Here is a 20,766-nt window from a genome sequence, read left to right as displayed (position 1 = left end):
TTAGAAGGACATACACAACAGTGGAAAGAATCATGTCTAGGGAAGAAAGTGCTATTGTGCAGTTGCAGAAGATATTTTTAATTTCCTTGCTGACAGGTCTTTTTGTTTTCTTTGCTGATCTGAAGGGTAGAACCAGACATAGCAGATGGATTGCTTGCATTTGGGAATATCAGAGGTTAATAGAACCTGATGGAAATGATTAAGGAGCAAACCAAGTTGCTCCTTTCTCAGCGTAGGCACAGGTGAGCCACATGTACTGTAAACCAGGGATGTGTGTGGGCAGTTTGTAGTTCCTTTACGTCAGAAGTGAGGAACGAGCAGCCCTGTCTGACCTCTGACAATTCATTGGCCCACCAGAAGAGTTTAATTTTTCTCCTAGGAGAGAAATAGAGTAAACTGGGGTGTGGTGATGAGAGGATTATCCATCTGATGTTGATAGTTACAGAAGGGAAAAGAACAGACTGTTCCAGGACTAAGCCATCAAGGACTAAGGGTGAGTCCTTTAGGGTTATTGAGCAAGAAGGATGACAAATGAAAGTCTCATAAGTGCTGTTCTCGAGGTCTGACCTGAAAGAAAAGGTAAATCATTCTGAAATAGTGATGTTCACAATGCTAGTGACTTTAGCTGGCTCCCAGTACATTGGTAGTATTACCAAAGGAATGATAGGTATGTGGCTTGGGACAAAGGAGTGGAGTTTCTTTCACAAATCTTTTAATAGATGTTTAGATCTTGAGGCTGCTTTAGACATAGCTTTGTTTAGAGGAAGAGCAATGAAAAATAAAGGTTCTTTTGCAGTTACAGTTAAATTAGTGCTTTATAGACATTAACCTTGCACATGAGCCACTTCAGCATCTTATTAAACTGTATATTCTGATTCAGCAGTTCTGGGGTGGGATCTGAGAGTCTGCATATTTAAAGTCTGAGATGGTGTCAGTGCTGTTGGTCTGAGGACCGAAGTTTGAGGATCATTATTAGACATTTAAATAAGTAGTATTAGTCATAATTTGGGGGTGTCTCCCTTCCTCCCCCCTCCCCAGTTGAAACCCAGGAACATTCAACTACTGAGCTACATTTGCAGACCTTTTTATTTATTTGTACTTAGAAATGGTCTCCTTAGACTTGAATGTATGATCCTTCTGTCTCAGCCTCCCATTGGGATTTTAGGCATACACAACCATGTCCAGATGTCTCAGTCATACTTATGTATGCTTAATTTTCTCTTCTTTACACCACAGTATGAAAGTGATGTTTACAATAAAGAAGCTCCATTTTATTATTCCTTGGGGTATATCATATAGCTCTATTGTGGGTAGAACAGTGGTAAATAGTAGGTATTAATAGGACCTAAATTAAATCCAACAAGCAACATTCTGGAAATTTATTCTGGGCAGAAATCAGATACTGGACTGCACTTGCTATTCGTAGACATCTCCATGTGGTGCTATATCCACATGTGGGCAAAACCAAACAGCTGTCTGCAAAACAGATTTTCATGACAGATTTTGACACAGGAAATATATGTAGCTCCATAAAACATAATGGAAAAATATAATGCTCAGCTATTAAAGAACAAATTACAATGTGTCTCAAAGATTCATTGAGTCTCCCTATTCAGCTGATTGTTTAAGAGGATGTCAAATAGTGACATATATATGATAATATGTGTTGGGATTTGGTTTTATTAAGCTTGGTATTCTATTTTTGTTCATGAGGAAAGGATATGTTTCTTTACTACACTAAATATTTATCTGTTGACTCATATCTGGAAGTGAGGGACTGTCATATTTGAAATGGGGACACAACTTTTCAAAAGTGCACCAGCAATATGATCTCCCAGCCTGCTGCAAATGGTAATACTCCAGGGGTCAAGAGTCTGCCAAAGCAGAACATCTGCTCTGAACACTTAGGCTTCTGGTGCATTCCTCTCTGTACTATTGTTTTATTTTGCTTTTTTCACCCCTCAGTTTGTTAACTCTATATTCTATCAAAGAAACAGGGACAAGCATTTCAACAGAGAAAGCTTCTTCAACAAACTTTTAAAATTTTGATAAAGATCTATGATTCCTAATCATTATATTTTGTGATACATTTGGCTAAAAGTGGTTTTCTTTTTCAATTTACTGCGATCCCCCTTTCCCAGTCATGCAATCCTCTCTGATGGAATCATGGTTGCATATGTAGACTTCTGTATTCTTGAGCAGCATAAATAAATGGTAGGCCTGTGCTGGTAAAATGAGGAGGCAGTCTAATAGGTCCCTGTTGTTGTCTTGCTACCATGTCTGCCTCTTCCCTGAATGCCCATCACTTCTGACCCTGCAGTCTGTCAGTGTATTCAGGCTGATCCAGGCCTGCATGCTTTCCTCTGCTAGGCTTGATGCTTTTATGCGATGTGTTCTTCTGCCTTGCTCTGCCTCCCTTAACTCTTTCCAAAAGGCTTAGGGAGTTGACCATTTTCTCCTTTTATCTTCTGTGCTCAGGAATGTGTCTTGATTGTACAAGTATACTATATGTAATTGTGTGTTTTCAGATTGAAGTAGCTACTAAACTATCAACTCCTAAACAGCAAGGAATTTACTAATTTTCATCTCTTTCCATTCCATAGTGTAGTGACAGATAATAGCAAATCCTCAAAAAATATTTATGATGTCAATACATTTTATTTAAAGTCAGTGGAATTCCACATAGGTATATCACAATTCCCATGCATATGAAACCACTCTCTAAACAGGGTGAACTGACAGTTTTGCAAGCAAGGTACATTTTCTGACAAGCAGCAAGCTATGTCAAGAGTAAGATAAGCAGAAAAATAAAACGATTAACTGGTGCTGCTTTAGAGCTTGATCTTTATGGATTATTTATAGCTTTTTCTATTATATTTTTAGTTCCTTAATTAAGCAGTAAACACATAAGCAGTAATTTTTAATAAACTGGTATATAATCTCATTCATTAATGTTTAATTAAAATGTTGATATTTTCTCTTAAAATACTCTGATTTTTCGTATTTCTATTGTAAATAACTAGCATCTCTAGGAGAGAAATGGTGATTGATTTTGGTGCTCAAGGTATAAATTAAATACAACAAGTCTTGGGTATAGCAGTGCATCTGTTGAATAATCATTTTACTAAACACCCACACATGGGTAGACAGACACAGTGATCTATTCAGCAGTATTTTTAAATGTCTTCCCCAAAGTATTCCTCTGATGGCTCAGAACAGCTGGAACCCAAAGAATCATGCTAAAAAATTGTGCTTGTCTATGGTGTTGATAAGACAGGGATTATTAATAGTGCTTGACTTTTAAGCAGAGACCCCAGTGAATAGAATTAGACAAGCTAACATCTAGGATGATTTCTTTTTTAGACATGTGTCAAATCTAGTTATGTTAAATTGTCTCCAGAAAACACCTGATTTAAATGGCAGCTCAATTAAGAGAATCTGCTGCAAAACTCTATAAACATAGCCATTTCTTTGCTTATGTTTTACCTACATATAGTGTCAGAAGGTTCTCTACTTTTGACTGAGCACTTTAAGATGTGTAAAAATTAACTCTCTTGTTCTGTCCATATAAATCAGTGGATTAGCTTAATGATATTTTCACAGGTCAATTCATTTTGTGGTTATCGAAGTAAATATGTTTTAGAAATTAATTGCAGTAAATTCCTCTTGAGTCATATCTGAGTAGGCTGCTTTCCAATTAGGATAATCCAGATTTCTTTTAATAACCTCTTTGGTTTATTTTAGTATCAGAAAATACAGAACATAAAAAATGCAAGGTCATTCGGTTACTAAAAGTTTCTTGAAATGAGGTGTACTTTTGATCCTTGAGTTGGAGCTTTTAACCATTTACTGTATAGCTGTCAGTGGTATTAGGCACATTAAATATATCTTTCTATTCCAAAGCCAGTATCTGAGAATAGTTTTATTGATGTCAGAAGTTATTCCATTTGCAATCAGACTGAGAAAGTAAATGTATTTTAATCATAATATTGAGCAACCTTCATGTTGTAGAAGTAGCTGACTCTCCAACTTTGGATATTTCTGAATTATGGGATGAGATGAAAGATAAAAATTCATGGATCTGATATTTTCCTATACCTACTATATACATTAGCACATGTCCTCTTGAGGAACGGATACATAAAAATTGCTTTTTAAGCCAAATGTTCCCAGTGGGCTTATTCTCTTCTACTATTTCAATATTCTAGTGTTTACTATTCATTAACATGAAATGCACAGATTTTAAATCACCTCTTTTGTTATTGCTAGTGTTTTAAGAACTAGTTTTACTTATGGATTTTTCTTTCAAAAAAAGAAATACCAGAGATTATTGTAATGATAAGGAACAAATAAATGTCAAAGCTTTCAAGTATACTAATGAAAGCTTTTGAATGTACTGTAATTTCAATTTTCTGTTAGATTCTTCCATCCTGCCAAGATTTTTGCAGTCTTAAGACCAGGATATATTGACAGATTTTTGTGATTTGAAAATATGATGTAGTATGTTATACTTTGATATTATCTACAAGTTGTGATATGGATTTCCACGTTTTAACTGTAACATAAACACTTTTCAGTGCCAGAGCTATATAGTCACTTTATGCTAACCAGATGAAAGTGCTCACCACCCCAAAGAATGTTATGGACAGTTAGGTTTTATGTTCAACAACCCCCTCATTTTATAGATAAAGACAGTTTGGGGAAGAGAAGTTTTACAGCAGGCCTGTATCTAGAACCCAAGGCTATGACCACCATGTTTTTCTCTACTATATTAGTATTTTTTTTTAATGAATCCTGCTATTAGACATATAGAATCCACCTCTTCAAGAAAGTCCTGTCACCACCACTCAGCTATAGAGCAGGTTACATTATGTGTAATGTTTGCCAAGTTAAGAAAAAATATATCCAGTTTAAAAATAAATCTGTTGTAATCAGAATGTTTAAGACTTTAATAGGGATCCTGAGACATTGTAGTACTAACCCCCTGGGACATTATTGCAGCGATAATTTTCCTATATTTGCCTTATCTTCATATTTTTTACTTTGAAAGAAAAACAACTGTCCAGAGTATTTTCACTGCCTTAAAAAACAGCATTTCTCTGTGAGGCCATTGACATTTAAATTAACACTCTTTTCTTAAAATGTTATCATAACATTGTCTGGTAAACAGAAAAAAATGTGACCAGTGGAATCATCTACCCATACGTACCTATACATTTTTTTTTAAACAAAAATTGTGTTTGTTGCAATTTAATTTTTCAAACCATTGGGCTTTCTTGTTCTGAATGATAATTTATATTGCATTTCTTAGGAGACTGTTAATAAAGGTAGGAGATGAGATCATTAGCTAAATGTAAAGATGCAGGCTCCTCATTCACTTTGAGTAGTTCTTAGATTATTAGCATAATGTTCATCCTTTACAGTCTTTGCTTTTTAGTTTAAAAAGATGAACTTATAATCTAGAGCCCTCCTTTGGGGGAATGATTTAGAAAAATACCAGTGCACCATTTGTGAGTGTTCTTTTGGAAAAGAACTAATACAGTACTATTTTAAAAATTGGAAATCAGTGGTCATGAGAGTGGTTTGTGGTGAGTACACTAGGGATGGCTTTTTGAGTTGAAGGCCTTAGCAACAGGGGCCCCAGCAGCGGATGGGAACATTGCCTTCTGTCTAGAAATCCATTCTTTCTTCTAGAAGCACACTACAGATTAGACTGAGGAAATCAATATAATGGCTCTTCAATGATTTTTGTTCTTGTTAAAAATAGGTCAGTTTATGGGACGGGAATGGGAGAAGGGCTAAATGTGTGATGTGGGCATGTATGCCTCTACCATCCTGTACCTTATAATGATGTCTGTTACAGTGTACCAATAAATAAAATAGGACAATTTAAAAAATAAAAGTATAATTACTATTATAGACATAATAATTCTACTACCCAGATATTACTGTAGTTAATGACATTTTTGTATATTTTTTATTTATAAATTATCTATAAAATAACACTTATCTTTTTAATAGAACCAAGGTTCTATTAACTTGGTTATGCTGGGCATGCTGTTTATTAACTTCCTTTTTCTTTTCAGATTTTCATTTTATTTTTCTCCTCCAAAATGTTATGATGTGATATGGACACAAATACACACACACACACACACACACACACACACACACACACACATGTCCTAAAATGAATGGTGATTGCTTTGTAAATTTGTACTTGTTTTTATTGGTATGTTTGGGCCAACTATTTGAATATAGGTAATTTTAGCCCCAGGGGAAGGCTCAGAATAAATTCATGGCTGCAGTATTCTTCTGTAAGTATTGTAAAGCCTGAGCACCAGGAATATGATCTCTCTCTTTCCTCCTCTTGTGGTTCCTTTGTCTCTCCTCTTGTTCCATTCCCAGAGAGCAGGGCTGAAGTGAGGCAAAAAATACAGAGAAGGAAAATTCCCAGAGCCCAAAGAGGGAAGAATTTGCCAGGGAAGAATTAGTGTGACAGGAAACTATGCTATGCTTCTTGCGTCCTCAGGAAGTATGGCAGATGTGTTCTCCTTTCCTGAATCTCTGCAAACTACTCACGAGGAATGCAGCATTTCTTTCCTTGGTCTTGAGGATACTTTGACTTTGTTTTCCTATTTGTCAAGGGAGGAAAAAATGATAGGAAGAGAAAAGACCTCAAGCTCACAGAGCAGGGAAAAAGAAATCTATATATCTATATTCAACACATACATACATACATACATACATACATACATACATACATATAAAGTCAGTTCCAAAACTTTTAATTTTATTAAGGCAGCTTTTAGTAAAATATTGCTTTTCATTCAGATTTGGAAACTTGATGCCTTCATATACAGTGTTTCTATCAGTTATTTTTATATATAACTCCTATCTGTACATTAGCACTGATTGGAGGTCAGGAAGTTCTTATTTATGGTTTTGCAAATATTTTTATGGTCTCTCAAATTCTCAAAACATTTATTAGATATGTACTATGTTTAAAAAGCTGATACCATGTAAGACCTTTTCTTCTGTAATAAAAACTTTTTTATGAAATAGAAGTGAAATTCGGTGTATATATAAAATAACCATAAATATCTTTCAGTGAAAAATCTGCCCTGTGGCTGGTAAAGTGGCATGATGTTTAATAGTCTGATAGATTTTCATTTGGGAAGGGGCGGGGAAGGATACAGGGATAATCTGACATGAAACTGGTAAGTTGAGAGTTCAACAGGCCGAGACCTAGGGGATTTTATCAGAGGAGGAGAAAAGACTGGCTGTGCCCATTGTGAATCAGGGAAAGAAGGGGATGGTTTCAAAAGTTTGAGAACTCCGAGAAGTAATATGAGAAATGGTGGGAGAAGCAGCATGGCCCCATGGACAGTAGGCATTCTTGAAAAAATATTATTTAGAAGAATTTTAAACTATATTTTATTGAGTAAAAACAAAATTTATGGCAGGCATGGTGGTGCACGCTTGTAATCCCAGCACTTGGGAGGCTTAGACAGGAGGATGGCACACGTTCAAAGCCAGCCTCAGCTACTTACTGAGGCTTTCAGCAACTTAGTGAGACCCTGTTTTCAAATAATATAGTCTGGGAGTGTAGCCCGGAGGTAGAAAGCCTCTGGGTTCCACCCCAGTACCACCCAAAAAAAAAAAAAAAAATCTTGATGTGTCCAAAATGACTATAAAATAAAAATAAAAATAAAAATGTGGAGTAGGGAATGTTATAGGTAAAATAAAACAGAATTCTTCATGCTGAGTTTGAGATAGAGCTTAGAAAAAAAAAACCATGACTATATCTTTTTAATTTCCATATACATTTAAGATGGAGGATCAGAAACAATAAATACAGACTAATTGAGTTTACTCAGATTGCTAATTCACTGTAGGGTTTTATTTCTTTTTTTATGGAAGATGGGAGACTACTGGGAGTTGTAGATGGTAAAAAAGTGAATCCAGATTTTTTCTTTTAGTTGTTGCTATTGTTCTTCTAAGGTAAATTTTGGTTTGTTTATTATTAAGACTCTTTTTACCATATTACCTCAAGTCATAAAAGTATAGTCTAAATTTCTAATGTTTCTTTTTCTTGTGAAAAGGAACCAAAGAAAATAATTCTGTGTTCTGCTTATTTCCATATGAATCTCCTAACAGTCATGACTTTCCACTTGGCTATAGAACTTTCATTGTATTTTATTTTAAAGGAATGGAAGCACAGTTTTTCTTGTTCTTTCTGTTTCAATTAGTAGACCTGTCTACATTTTTAAGATTTGTTTTACAAAAGGTTGTTTGTTACAGATTAAGTTTAATCAAAAGAAGGCCAGCACTAAAATAATTTTATTGAAGTAGATATTTGTTAAACTTTTAAACCAGATGAAAGTATGAGTGATCTTATGATTTTCACAATACACTTTCTAGATAAAAACACTTTTTAAAGTCATCAAAAGATGTTAATGCTACATTGGCATGGCTGCAGGGTTTAAGTAATTGGCATAAAACATCTTTTAGGGAGCGTTATGGAATACCTGTGGTAAGATTTAGTCTTTCTCTTCATGCTTACTGTTGTCATGATCCTTGTACATTTCAAAATCCACATTAAAGACCCCACTTAACCTTGGAGCTACATCTCTCCTGACTCCTTCATCTTCCCTCCGTCATGGCTGCCCACTGCAGGTCTGTCTTCTGGCTAAAACACTTTCACCTCAGGAATCATAAGCTCTTTCCCCACACTGATGGCAACTTGGTTCTGGTTCTATTTCAGCTTTATTTCTACAATATTGTTCTTTACCTTTGGAGGTCTTTGAGCCTCTTTAAGATTAGGATTCTGCTGGGCGTGGTGGTGCATGTTTGTAATCCCAGCATTTGGGAGGCTGAGACCTGAGGATCGCGGTTCGTGGACAGCCTCAGCTACTTAGTGAGGCCCTCCGCAACTCAGTGAGACCCTGGTTCAAAATAAACAATAAAAATAGGGCTGGGGATGTGGCTCGGAGGTCAAATGCCCCTGGGTTCCATCCCCCGACCCCATCAGTGTCTAGACAAAGCCTGATATATAATGGACATTTAATAAAAATTTGTGGAATAAGTGACTGAATGGATGAAGCAAGTACTTTGTCCATTGTTTACTACTTACGGAATTATGAAAGACTACCATGATTGATGATTTTAATAATGTGAGAATAATTCTCAAGATGGCCATCAGTTGAATGGATGATAATGCTATATGGACAAAAGATAAGATTATAACTTTCTAATTTGTGCAAGTGGCAATTAATATATAAACTTATATATTGAGTATATCTTTTTTAATATAGGTAGTTTGGCTCATACTAACATATTTATTTCTTACGAGAACTCGGTGAGACAGTCATTTAAAATTTTGAGATTCAAGGAAACCGATTCAAAGTGTTTGCTGACAAAGTGTTTTGTGCAAGTATGTCATTGTCAACATGTTTTACATTATGATGAGAGGCTATAATGTACCAATAAAAAGATATAAAATAAATACATTAGATCCCTAACAACAAAAACAAAAAAAAAATCATAAGCAGAGTAAGGCTATGAACCCAGTACTATACAGACAAATTTTGTAATATAGGATATTTGAAAAATTAAGCAGCATATATTTTAATTATACCTTGGGAACTTTTCTAAGGTTATTACACTTAAACATAATAAGCATATCATTTATTTTTGTGTGTGTGTGGGTCTGGGGATGGAACTCAGAGGCATTCAACCTCTGAGCTATTCAACCTCCAGCCCTATTTTTTATTCTTTATTTTGAAACAGGGTCTCACTAAGTTGCAGAGAGCCTCACAAAGTAGCTGAGGCTGTCTGCAGACCACGATCCTTCGGTCTCAGCCTCCTGAATGCTGGGATTACAAGAGTGTGCCACCATGCCCAGCTTATAAGCATACCATTTCTTATTTGAGTTATTTTAAATAGAATAATTGTAAATTCTTTATTTCTAGCTATTTATTTTAGAAAGCAAATATATTTGCCCCCATATTCAGAATCCTTATTTGGGGTAGTTTTCCTTGCTCTTAGTAGACCTTTGTAGATAAGAAACTCAGCAGAATAGTCTATAGAGATCAGAGAATGCCCAAGGCTCATCTCTCCTTGACCTTTCTAGCCATGTTAACAGTAGTTCATGTATTCAGGGGAAATGTAAGACTTCCCTTTGGGTATGAAGTATTTTTGACTTAGTTTACTTACTTTTATGTTTATATTTCAGTTTTCTAGAAGTAAAATGGTATGAGATTGTCCTACTGCTTGTGTTTTAGGTTAAACTGTTTCTTTATACACCCTTGTGACTTGGGTAAAAAGTCTTTACTGGCATTTGGATTCTTCTTTTTTATTAAATTTTTGCAGTGTTGAGGATAGAACCCTGCTAGGCAAATGTGCTACCATTGAGCTACCTCCCCCTTCTTTAGACTTTTAATATATTTTTTAAAAATTCCCCTTAGAGGTATTGAAAACCACAAGCATTTGAGAAGAGGGAATGAATAATAATCCAATTTTATTTAGAATTGTCAGAACCTATCCTAATAATAGACTATATTCCCATGAGGGAGAAATGAAAGGCAAGGCTTACATCAGCCTAGTTTCCTCACTTAATTAGGAATCAAAATGTTCCCAAGGTCAAAACCAGTGTGAAGTAACTATCTGAATCCGTCTGTGAAGGTACCATGTCACAAATACAGTGGAAATTACTCTTAAACTGGACATGAGTCTCATTTTAAGTGCCACTGTTTGTATTCTTTATGCCCTACCTTTCTTATGTTGAATTTGTTTCACCTTGTAAAGATTAAGAAGAGCATGTTATTACTTTTAAATGTGAGAATTGAATTATTAATAGTTTTGTGTATAAAAAAGATCGCCCATTTTTTTCCAAAAGCAGTACATTGTCACGAACTTTAGATCTCACTAAAGTAAAGTGTCATTTAAAATTTCACACTAATTCAGCATGTAAAGCTTTTCATTTTCTCCTTGATTTATGGCAGGGCTGTTTCTCAAATCGAGAAAATGTCGGAATTGTGCGCAATCTAATAAGATTACATTCTTTGTGTGTCTCATACATTTAATGCTACAAATCAAACCTTGCTATATATTTATTCATTTTAAATTTAATTTATTAGGTCAGGATGGCTGTAATTAGGGTGTAGTACCCCACCATGTTCTATTATAATGATCTGTTCACTGTGTCATACTAAGGGTAAGATACAATATCGATGACTTAATCCAGGACAAAAGAGATACCTTGCAATTTAGGTGATATTTTTGACTTTGTCAATGCAAGAATACCTCATACTTTATTACTATTATTTATTATTTTTATATAGCTAACTTTTCTTCTTCACATTTTTGTTTTTACTTTTCTTTGCCTCTCCCTTCTTCAGTCTCCTCTAATATTAACATACTTAAGTGCTTACCTGATATTGACATCTACTTTTTGATTACTTGTTATTTCAAAATACTTTTATTCTGAAATTGTTTCTTATAAACAAAATATCATGCAAAACAATTTAAAAATGGCTCAACTTGTGATGGTCAACAGAAGATATTTAGTAATAATTATTTTTTCTTACAAATGAAAGAGCCTGTGTTGCAAAATCTCATGTGAAATTAATTAAAAATGATAAGATTATTGAATTTTATCTTTGTGCACATATTTTTATTTTATATGTATATATTTTAGTTGTCTTGTGTTAGAGGAGTTTCAGTGACAGAAAATTATTCTTAATTATTAGGAAGCATCAACTCCTCTGTTAAGCAGTGAGTCATGACTTATATTCATGTGGTAGGAGATGAAGAGGGCATAGGAAAAATTGGCTAAGTATGGAAATATTCCACTAGAGGAAAAAGCATCACATTTGCAAAGACCATTTATATTTGCTGCCTTTCTTCCCACTATAACTAGATAGAGGTTTGTTTTCTTGAGTTTTATTTTCAAAATTGGAGCTTATTTAAAAAACAGGTATCTCCCTCCATGTCATGTTTGTCTAGGAGGCGGGCGGGAACTGCAGTGGGAATTAGGGGAGGGCTAAATGAATGATGTATGCATGTATGCGTCTACTATCTTGTATCCCATTAAGATATCTGACTACAACGCACCAATACAAATAAATAAACAAGAGAAAAAAATGGGTATCTAAGGTGCAGGGTGTGACAGGGAATTAAAGAAATCACATTCTGCATAGCAAAATGAAACAAGAATCACAGAATTATATAAAAAAAAGCCTCTTTGCTATGAAAATGAATTTAAATTGCATCAGATAGATTCAACTGTCAGTTCTTTTATTGCCTTAGTCCAGATTTACAAACTCATAAATCAATCTCCTCAGTAATGAATTTCCAGAATGAGTACATACAAATATGAGGTGTGTTTTCACATGTGTCTGTATGTGTGTGAGTATAAATATAAAAATATCTCATAAATACAAATATAGTATATGTGATAAACAAGGACACTCATATGTTCAAATATTTTTAACAACATGAATTTGAGTTTCAGAACTTAGGAAAAATATTTTTTCACTCTTAGTCTTTGCAAAAAGTCAAAGTAATATATGGTGATTCATTTGCAGGAACCAGAAAATGGAGCTATATACACATTTTAAAATTAATCAGTGGTCAGCTATATAGGTTTTAATGGTTATTAAGCTTCTAGTCTATAAATTGTAAAATATTACTAGTTCTGTTTAAAAGTTGAATGTCTACATAGCCATTGAATCAAATATATGGGATGGATAATCATTGGCTTTGTGTTTCAGACTGTAGATTTAAAAAGTAAAAATTAAAAACATTTAAATATGATTAAAGAACAGAGAAACAAAAGGATGGAGAACAGCCAATTCAGAAAATAAGAAACAGTTAGTTTACCCTAATTATATAACCACTTTGAATTTTATTCCTTATTATAGGAACAAATCTGTGCAGGTTTCCTAAGGTGACTTTGTATCTTCCTTAAACTCAGATCTTAAAAGTCAATTGCAGTTTACATTGGCCACAGTGTTTCCTTTGATTTAACAGTTCACTTTTCATTTCCAAACACTGAATATCTTATTTAGTGGCATCATCCAAATGAGGCTGTATTGACCTAAATGAGAACATCAGGTCAATAACAAAGATCTAGCTGCGTAACAGAAGATTTGCACTTGGATTAGGTTGACTTGTGCAGAAGTGTGACTGGATCTAGGAAAAGGATGAAGTATTGATATGGAACTGTGATGAATTTGGAGATTGCTGTTGCAGGTTAAGCACTAAAGCCTAGCCTAATTTCTGACTTCCCTTTTGTTTTTTATGCTTTTATTGATGCATTATAGTCTTGAATCACAATGTCGTTCACAGTGGTAGTGTCACACATGCACAGTGTTTGGAGAGGAAGAGTGGGTTTTCCCCAGCTTTCTTCCCTCCCCTTTCTCCTACATAAAATTGAGATTAGTATTGCGATTCTCATATATGTTCTTATTGACTCTCCTTTTAGAAAAATCTTCACATAAACATGTTACAGAAGTAGCTGACATTTACATTTTATAGCAAAAATGGATTTACTAAGAATTTATATTTTATTGTCTTTTCATTTTTACTTTTTCCACTTTTTATAATTAGTATCTTGAGTATCTTCCTTTATTCTCTGTTCATTCTATATAGGAAATTATTGGTGGCTTTTTTTTTTTTGGTTTTGGGGATTGGGGGGAAATCTACATTTGAAGTATACTCCCAGCCCTTTTATTTTTTTATTTTTTATTTTTGAGACAAGAGTTTTCCAAGGTTGCTAAGGGTCTTGCTAGTTATTGAGGTTTGAATCTGCAATCTTCCTGTTTCAGCTTCTGAAATACTGGGATTATAGTCGAGCACCACTGTATCTCACCTGTAAATGTTTTTAGAAAGAATGACACACAATGACTTTATTAGCAGGTGCATATTGCACCATTGCCTCTCTGAAATTAAACAGGTTTTTTTCTTTTGTTAGTTGAGTCATTAGACACAGATAAGCAAAAATGAGGCCAAGAGTCATAACTTGTAATGACAAAGGCATATTGAAACATATATAATTTTACATGTAAACTTGATAGCTTTCTATATGTTAATTTTTTGTATATTTTCTTTGAATTCTAAAGCATTTGCCCGTACCCCAGCCCCCAGTACTCACATAAAATAGCTGAAGCCTCAAAATGGAAATGTGTTTTATATGTACGCACTCATTCAGTTCTGATAAGTTTGAGTAAACAAGCATATATTTAGCAGTGTCAGTTTAAAACTGAAAAGTTCTTTAGTATTTTGTATTTAATATTTTACTTTATTATCTAGCACTGGCAGTTTGGGGCTGATCAGTATAATTAATGTTGTAACCCTAAGAAACAGTAAGCACAGTCATAGGAGATAGTATTACTTTGTAGTAGGAAACATGTTTAAATTATGTTAGAAGCCCCAGAAAAACAGAAAGAAGAATAGAGGTGACACATGCATTTTTCCAAACCACTTTTTCATCTGACCATAACGTTTTCCCTCTAAATCAGAGACTTCCTCATGCCCTTTGCCTTTTATTCCATTGGATTCCTGATTCCTTATAGCACTACTTCTCTTAACAAGTGGAGCTTCAAAACTCTACATATATCTGAAACTCATCATCAGAAAATCTTAGTTTTAGATACAAGTGGCAAGTGTATTTCACAAAAACTGCTCGCTGACTTGGATGCTGCTTTTCCTCATGTCCAAACCAAATTTTCTCACCCTGTTTTATATCATTTCTTTCTGTGACCCTCTTCTCTAGCCATGCCAAACATAGATATTAACATACTTGGTTCTATTTTCTACCTATGTATTTTTATGTGCTGTTCCAAATGCCTAAAATGCCCTTTCCTTCTGTTACCTCCCCTTCTCTCCACTCTAAGACATCCATCTGCCAACAACAGCTTACTTTCCTAGATTGTTTTCTAGTGGGAAAAATTCTTACTTCCCCTGGTAGAAATAATCACTCTATCTTTGGTGTTTGCCATTTGTGCTTGATTATTTTTTTAAGTGTTTATCTCTGTTATTAAACTATAAATTAAAAAAAATCATGTAATTTTTCATGTTCATTTATATGTTAAATTAACATGGATAAATCATGAAAGCTTGTTAGAAGTTTATTGTTGTATTTTCTATGAATATTGTTGGTAAGTAGAGACTCACGATTAGCCATCAAGACTTAGTTTGATATGTACATAATTTTATTGTCTTAAATATATTTCTATTAAATTTTATATGAATATATACATTTATTTTTTTCCACTCCCTTGTATTTACAGGCGAAATCTTACAAAACTGTCCCTTATCTTCAGTCATATGCTGGCAGAAATCAAAGCAATCTTTCCCAATGGTCAGTTTCAGGGAGATAACTTCCGTATCACAAAAGCAGATGCTGCTGAATTCTGGAGAAAGTTTTTTGGAGACAAGTAAGTAAAAATTGTTTTTGAAGTTTGGTTCATTTTTCAAGGCTGTCCTCATTCTGTTTACAGCTTGTAGATTTTACTTGAGTATGTTGAGAATGTATTTGAATATTTTAATAGGTGTTTTGATTGATATGTTATTTTTCTGATGTAGCCACCAAAAGTTATGCCTTCACAATGGAATAGACTGCTTTTGTTACTGTAACTTACATAACAGGTTAGATAACATTGTGTGTTTTATAAGAATTCGTTGAGTCAGTTCACACTGAGAAACATATATAAGATAGTTTCTACATATATGAAACTCATAACTTCTTATAACTTAGTACACATCAAAGATGTATATATAAAATAGGATATACAAAGGAATGTGTACTGCAAAAATGGCATAAATGAATCGCTCTGACAATTGCAAGAGTCGGACTGATCCCTAGAGGAGTTGGTATGATAAGCTTTGTTAAGGTTTGGAATTGAGGTGTGAGAAGGCCCTAGCACTCTGGCCTACTACACTTATGTCTTACTACACAGAGTCTTATATGTGAACAAAATATGTAGATAATGTTATCAGAAAGCTGCATAATGTTACAAATTCTTTGGGTAAAGATGTTTTTTAATAGATATATCCTAACCAGACTCAAATTCGGTTGAGTTTGGTAAATAGTAGGTATTGAACATAAAAAGTCAGTATAATTTATATAAAACGTTAACACTTTTGTCTGAAATCTCTCAATAAGATAATCAAGAAGTGAGCACCAGGAGGCAATTGATTTCCTTAGTAACCTCTCAAGGATCCACGTTAAGGAGAGAGGACCCTGAGAATATTCTTGAATGTAGGCAATACTTTGGCGAAATCATAAGAAGAAAGAGTGATGGATTATGTGTAGATTATCACTTTAGTCCTGTGCTTAAAAGTTTTTATTTTATAATAATAAATTGAGATATAAAATGTTGCGATACAAATTTTTTTTTCTGTTAAAAGATACCATGCTTATCTCTAGCAACCACAGTGACTAGGATATACTTACATAGACTCTTGGGTGTTTTAATAGATACATACTATCTTGACTTAAAAATTAAACTTAATTTTTCACATTAATATTAAAATGTATTCTGAATTATTTTTAGGCCCTAAAGGAGAAAATACTTTCTATTAACATTTATATTCTGTGTTCTAGAAATTTAGCTTTTATAATGTTCACATATATATTCACAAATGAGAAATTTTATAAAATACAACTTAATGAAGTTGACTCATATGAATAAGAATAGCCAAGAGTATACCAATTGAATATTTGTGAACAGACAGTTGAAAGACTTGGTGAGTTGGGGAGGAAGAACAGGCTGGTTTGCACAGCTAATGCATTAACATTATAAGCCTGTGGGTACAGTTGGTAACCTTCATGATAAATTTTCTTTGAACGTTTGGGGAAAATATATAGGACAAAATTGTTTATGGTATTTCTTTTTAAAAACTGAAATTTCTAGTGAGTTATAAGGTGGTTTACTTGTCGGAAGGTCAGTAAAAAATGGAAGGTTGCTCAGTTTTTCAAGATAGGAGTTTACTTTGATGGTACCTTAAGCCAGAGGATTATGCATTAAGACATCTTTATGTTCTTTTTTATTATATTCACAGACATGAAAAGGCTGAAATTTCTGTTCTGCTACTACATGAGTGAAATCAGTACTCTTTCAAATGGGGGATACATGAAATATTGATTAAATGTTCTCCCTACCTCTTATTTTTGTTTTAATTGTTGCCTTGTATTCATACATCCTAATGGGGCACAAGATGGTAGAGGCATACATCACTCATTTAGTGCTTCCTCAGTTCCCACTCCATTCTTTACCCCCTCTCTCCTTCCCATGTTTGGCTTAGTGACTGATATGTTTGTGTCTCAGATACTTTTAACTTTGTCTCTTTTTTTGTGATGATTGCGGAAAACTCTGATTTTTCTTCAACATTTTTATTTTTAGAATGAGAGCCAAATTTCAAGCTGCTTCTGGGACTTATACATCTTTCTGTAGTCATCCTAATTAATGATGTCTTTATGAGATTATTGGAGAAACTGTCTTTATATTCTCTAGCGGTTTTCATCTTGTAGTTTCCCAGTATTATATTGAGTTTAATGAATAGATGAATGAATGGTGTAACCTTTCAGTGGGTCAGATTCTTTTTCCTTTAACTTGGTTCTCCTATAAAAACATTCCTTTCATTTATCTCACAACACATTAATGCCATGTGAGAACACTTTCATTTACACTAACTAGTGTCTTTGTACTTTTAAAAAAAGCAGTTTTCAAAAAAAGAATTAAAAATTGATTCTAAAAATAGTGAAAAAGATTATAATTTTAAAGTAACTTTTAACTTAAGTATTATTATTGTGGCTTTCTTTCCAAAAGGAACAGAGTCAAAAATATTAAGACATTAAGATATAATTAAAATTGAAAATAAGCTATTGCCGGGCGTGGTGGCGCACGCTTGTAATCCCCGCGCTTGGGAGGCGGAGACAGGAGGATCGCGCAGGTTCGAAGCCAGCCGTGCTGGCATAAGAGACCCTGTTTCAAAAATATAAAATAGGTCTGGGAGTGTAGCCCGGAGGAAGAAGGGCTTCCAGGAACCCCAGTACCACCAAAAAAAAAAAGAAAATAAGCTATTGTTTATAGGACTTTATAAAACTCATAAAGATGATTTTAGGATTCAGACCTCATAAAACAGGTAGTTAAAAAAAACAACCTTAGGTGCCATGTGCCTGGTGCTTTATTTCTGTGCTTCCCAACCTTTGTGAAGTCATGGCAGGACATGCCTCTCTGCTCAGGGTCCAAGCCCAGCAGACAAGAGGCTCTGCCTGCTTAGAGTCCCAAGGAGATCAGAAACACAAGATGTGTTACGGCAAACTGATTGGGAAATTCTGCATTTGTTAAAACTTAATGCGATTTTATTTAATATATTAATACTTCATTCTTGCTTCTGTTTTCTTAGTCTATTGGTCAGGAGATAATATAAATATGTAGGAAAATAAAAGTGATGTTATTGAATTAATGTGTGTAAGTTAGTTACACAAAATGAGAATACCAAACTGGATGTTCATACTTTGAAGCACTGGTTTACTCCAGAAATTTTAAGCATGAGACTCATAAAACATGTAACTGTATTCAACTATAGTTGTTTTAAAAAAAGAAAAGGAAAGGAATAAGAGAGAATATGGAAGTAAAGAACATTAATATTGTTTGTGTCATGGATAGCGGTTATTTTTCTAAGCAAGACAGATATCAGTTGGAGATATAGTCATAAATTTCCAAACAAATTGTAATTCAACAAGAATCAGTGGATTATAGTTCTTGGATCTTCTTAGATGTCCTCTCCTCCCTTTACTTACTTTAAAGTTCTTTTATTCAAGTTTTTTTTTTTTTTTTTTTTTGGTGGGGGGTGGTACTGGGGTTCCTGGAAACCATTCTACCTCTGGGCTACACTCCCAGACCTTTTATTTTTATTTTTATTTTTTTATTTGGAAACAAGGGTCTCTTAAGCCAGTGTGGCTGGCTTCGAACCTGCGTGATCCTCCTGTCTCCTCCTCCCAAGCGCGGGGATTACAAAACAAACCTGCGCCACCACACCCGGCCTTATTCAAGTTTAAGTTCAGACTCTTTCCTGGATTACAGCAACAGCCTTCTGATTATTATCTCTGTCTTCAATATAGCCCACCCAGTTGTTGTTCTAAGATCATTGAGGACTCTAAAAAGTAGGGATAATCATTTTCATGTTTTTTCAGAGGTGCTCCCATGATAGTGGTTCCCATCTTTTTCCAGAAGTGCTCCCATGATATTGGTTCCAGGATAAGTCTAAAATCTCATTAACATGATGAACTTTTTAAAATGTGGTTTTTTTTCTTCTAGCTTCTTTTCTTTGCTCATATGCAAAGAAACAAACTATTCAACTCAACATTTCACTCATATTTCCTCTTATATACTTCTCTTTTTTCATGCCTCGTTATCTTTATTTCCCTAATTTCTTGGCGAGCTAATCACCCATGCCTGAAAAAGTATTGCCAGTATTGCCACTTATAGACTTTCAGGAACTCTTGTGTTTTTAATTCAAATGACTTGCAAAGTAGAAGGATGTGCTTGAGGCATGTGTGTGTGTGAGAGAGACAGAAATCGGAGCGATGTGGCTTGCTTGCTCATGAGGAGGCAGCCTCTGAGGGTCAGCATGGAGGTTTAGCAGCCAGAGTCTCTATTTGTCTGTGTATGGATTCTGAGTGTAGCATTTTCTAACTATCATTTGGGGAAGCTATCTGGTTTCTCCATACTTCTATTTCCTTATTTGTAAAGTTTATTGGAGGTTAAAAAGGTTAAAAATCTACCTCTAAGTACATAAAACTGGCAAAAAATAAACATTCTATATGATTAATTAAAACTTTTGACCTCAGCACAAATGCCATAAATCTATTTAGTTTTACAGTTAGTATAATTAATACTTGACTTTGTATGATGGAAGTTTTAAACTTCCTAACAATCCAAAAGTAAAACCTAAAAAGAATAGAAAATAAAAATGAAAGTGTTCTTATATTTTGTGTGTCCACACAAAATTGGATTAAAGAAGGAATGATCTTGCTTATGGGGATGATCTATTTATAATTCAGTTTTTTGCCTCTACTTTTAATTTTGGGGGGGAGTGTTATGGACCTTCTTTGATTTCCTGTATTTTCCTTTTACTTTTAATAAGAAACAAAGGAAAATGGTTTCCTCTCTGATGAGAAAAAATATATTCTTCTAGCATATTAACTAGATTAGTTTTCCCTCTAGTTAAAGAAAAGTCAATGTAGTTATTTTTAATTAAAAAAAGAGGTGCACAGTAAAATTTAAGGACTTTTACAATGAAACGGTACAGCAGGTTCATAGAAAAAAAAAGCTATTGAAATAAAACTGAAAACATTGCTAGTTACTGTGTCTGCTACTTAGCTAAATTTCATTATTACTTGTTTACAAAAAAATCAAAGTATCTTTTTTTTAAAAGTAGGAAAATAAAAGTTACATGTGTATTGCAGGCTTATTCTACTTACTGCAAACAGATGCCAGCTACAAGAAAGGAATAAGATGCTAAATTGCAATTTTCTAATTATAAGCAGTGTGTATTCAATTTAGGTAAGACAGGGTATTCAAAAGTGATAAGTACTTAAAACGGGGTGGTTTTTTTTTATCATAAAGTAGAGCCTCAGCAATATCACAGTCAGTTAATTTACCAGTAGTTTTTGCTTCAGTGGTCAGAGGAGTTCTCCACCTCTATGGAAAAGCTAGCATGTTTGTATGTATTTTAATAAGGAATCTCTCA

At 34.1% G+C, this 20,766-nt stretch overlaps 1 protein-coding gene across 6 annotated transcripts in view; it reads left to right on the top strand.

Annotated features, from left to right (window-relative positions):
* CBLB (Cbl proto-oncogene B) overlaps positions 1 to 20,766 on the top strand; it is a gene marked incomplete at both ends in the record, with an annotated part of 204,494 nt that overhangs the window by 79,804 nt on the left and 103,924 nt on the right. For 4 of the 6 annotated variants that reach the window (XM_080695887.1, XM_080695885.1, XM_080695884.1 and 1 more), the window contains one exon: positions 15,297 to 15,443. The exons of the other annotated variants lie outside the window; for them this stretch is intronic. In XM_080695887.1, coding sequence (XP_080552013.1) covers positions 15,297 to 15,443 — 147 coding nt within the window. The remainder of the gene's footprint in view (positions 1 to 15,296; positions 15,444 to 20,766) is intronic. 6 annotated transcript variants of the gene reach the window in all.

Source organism: Muscardinus avellanarius (assembly GCF_963383645.1).
Source record: "Muscardinus avellanarius genome assembly, chromosome: 5".
NCBI lineage: Eukaryota > Metazoa > Chordata > Mammalia > Rodentia > Gliridae > Muscardinus > Muscardinus avellanarius.
Note: the sequence above shows the minus strand (reverse complement) of the source record. Positions and strands in the feature narration are given on the sequence as shown.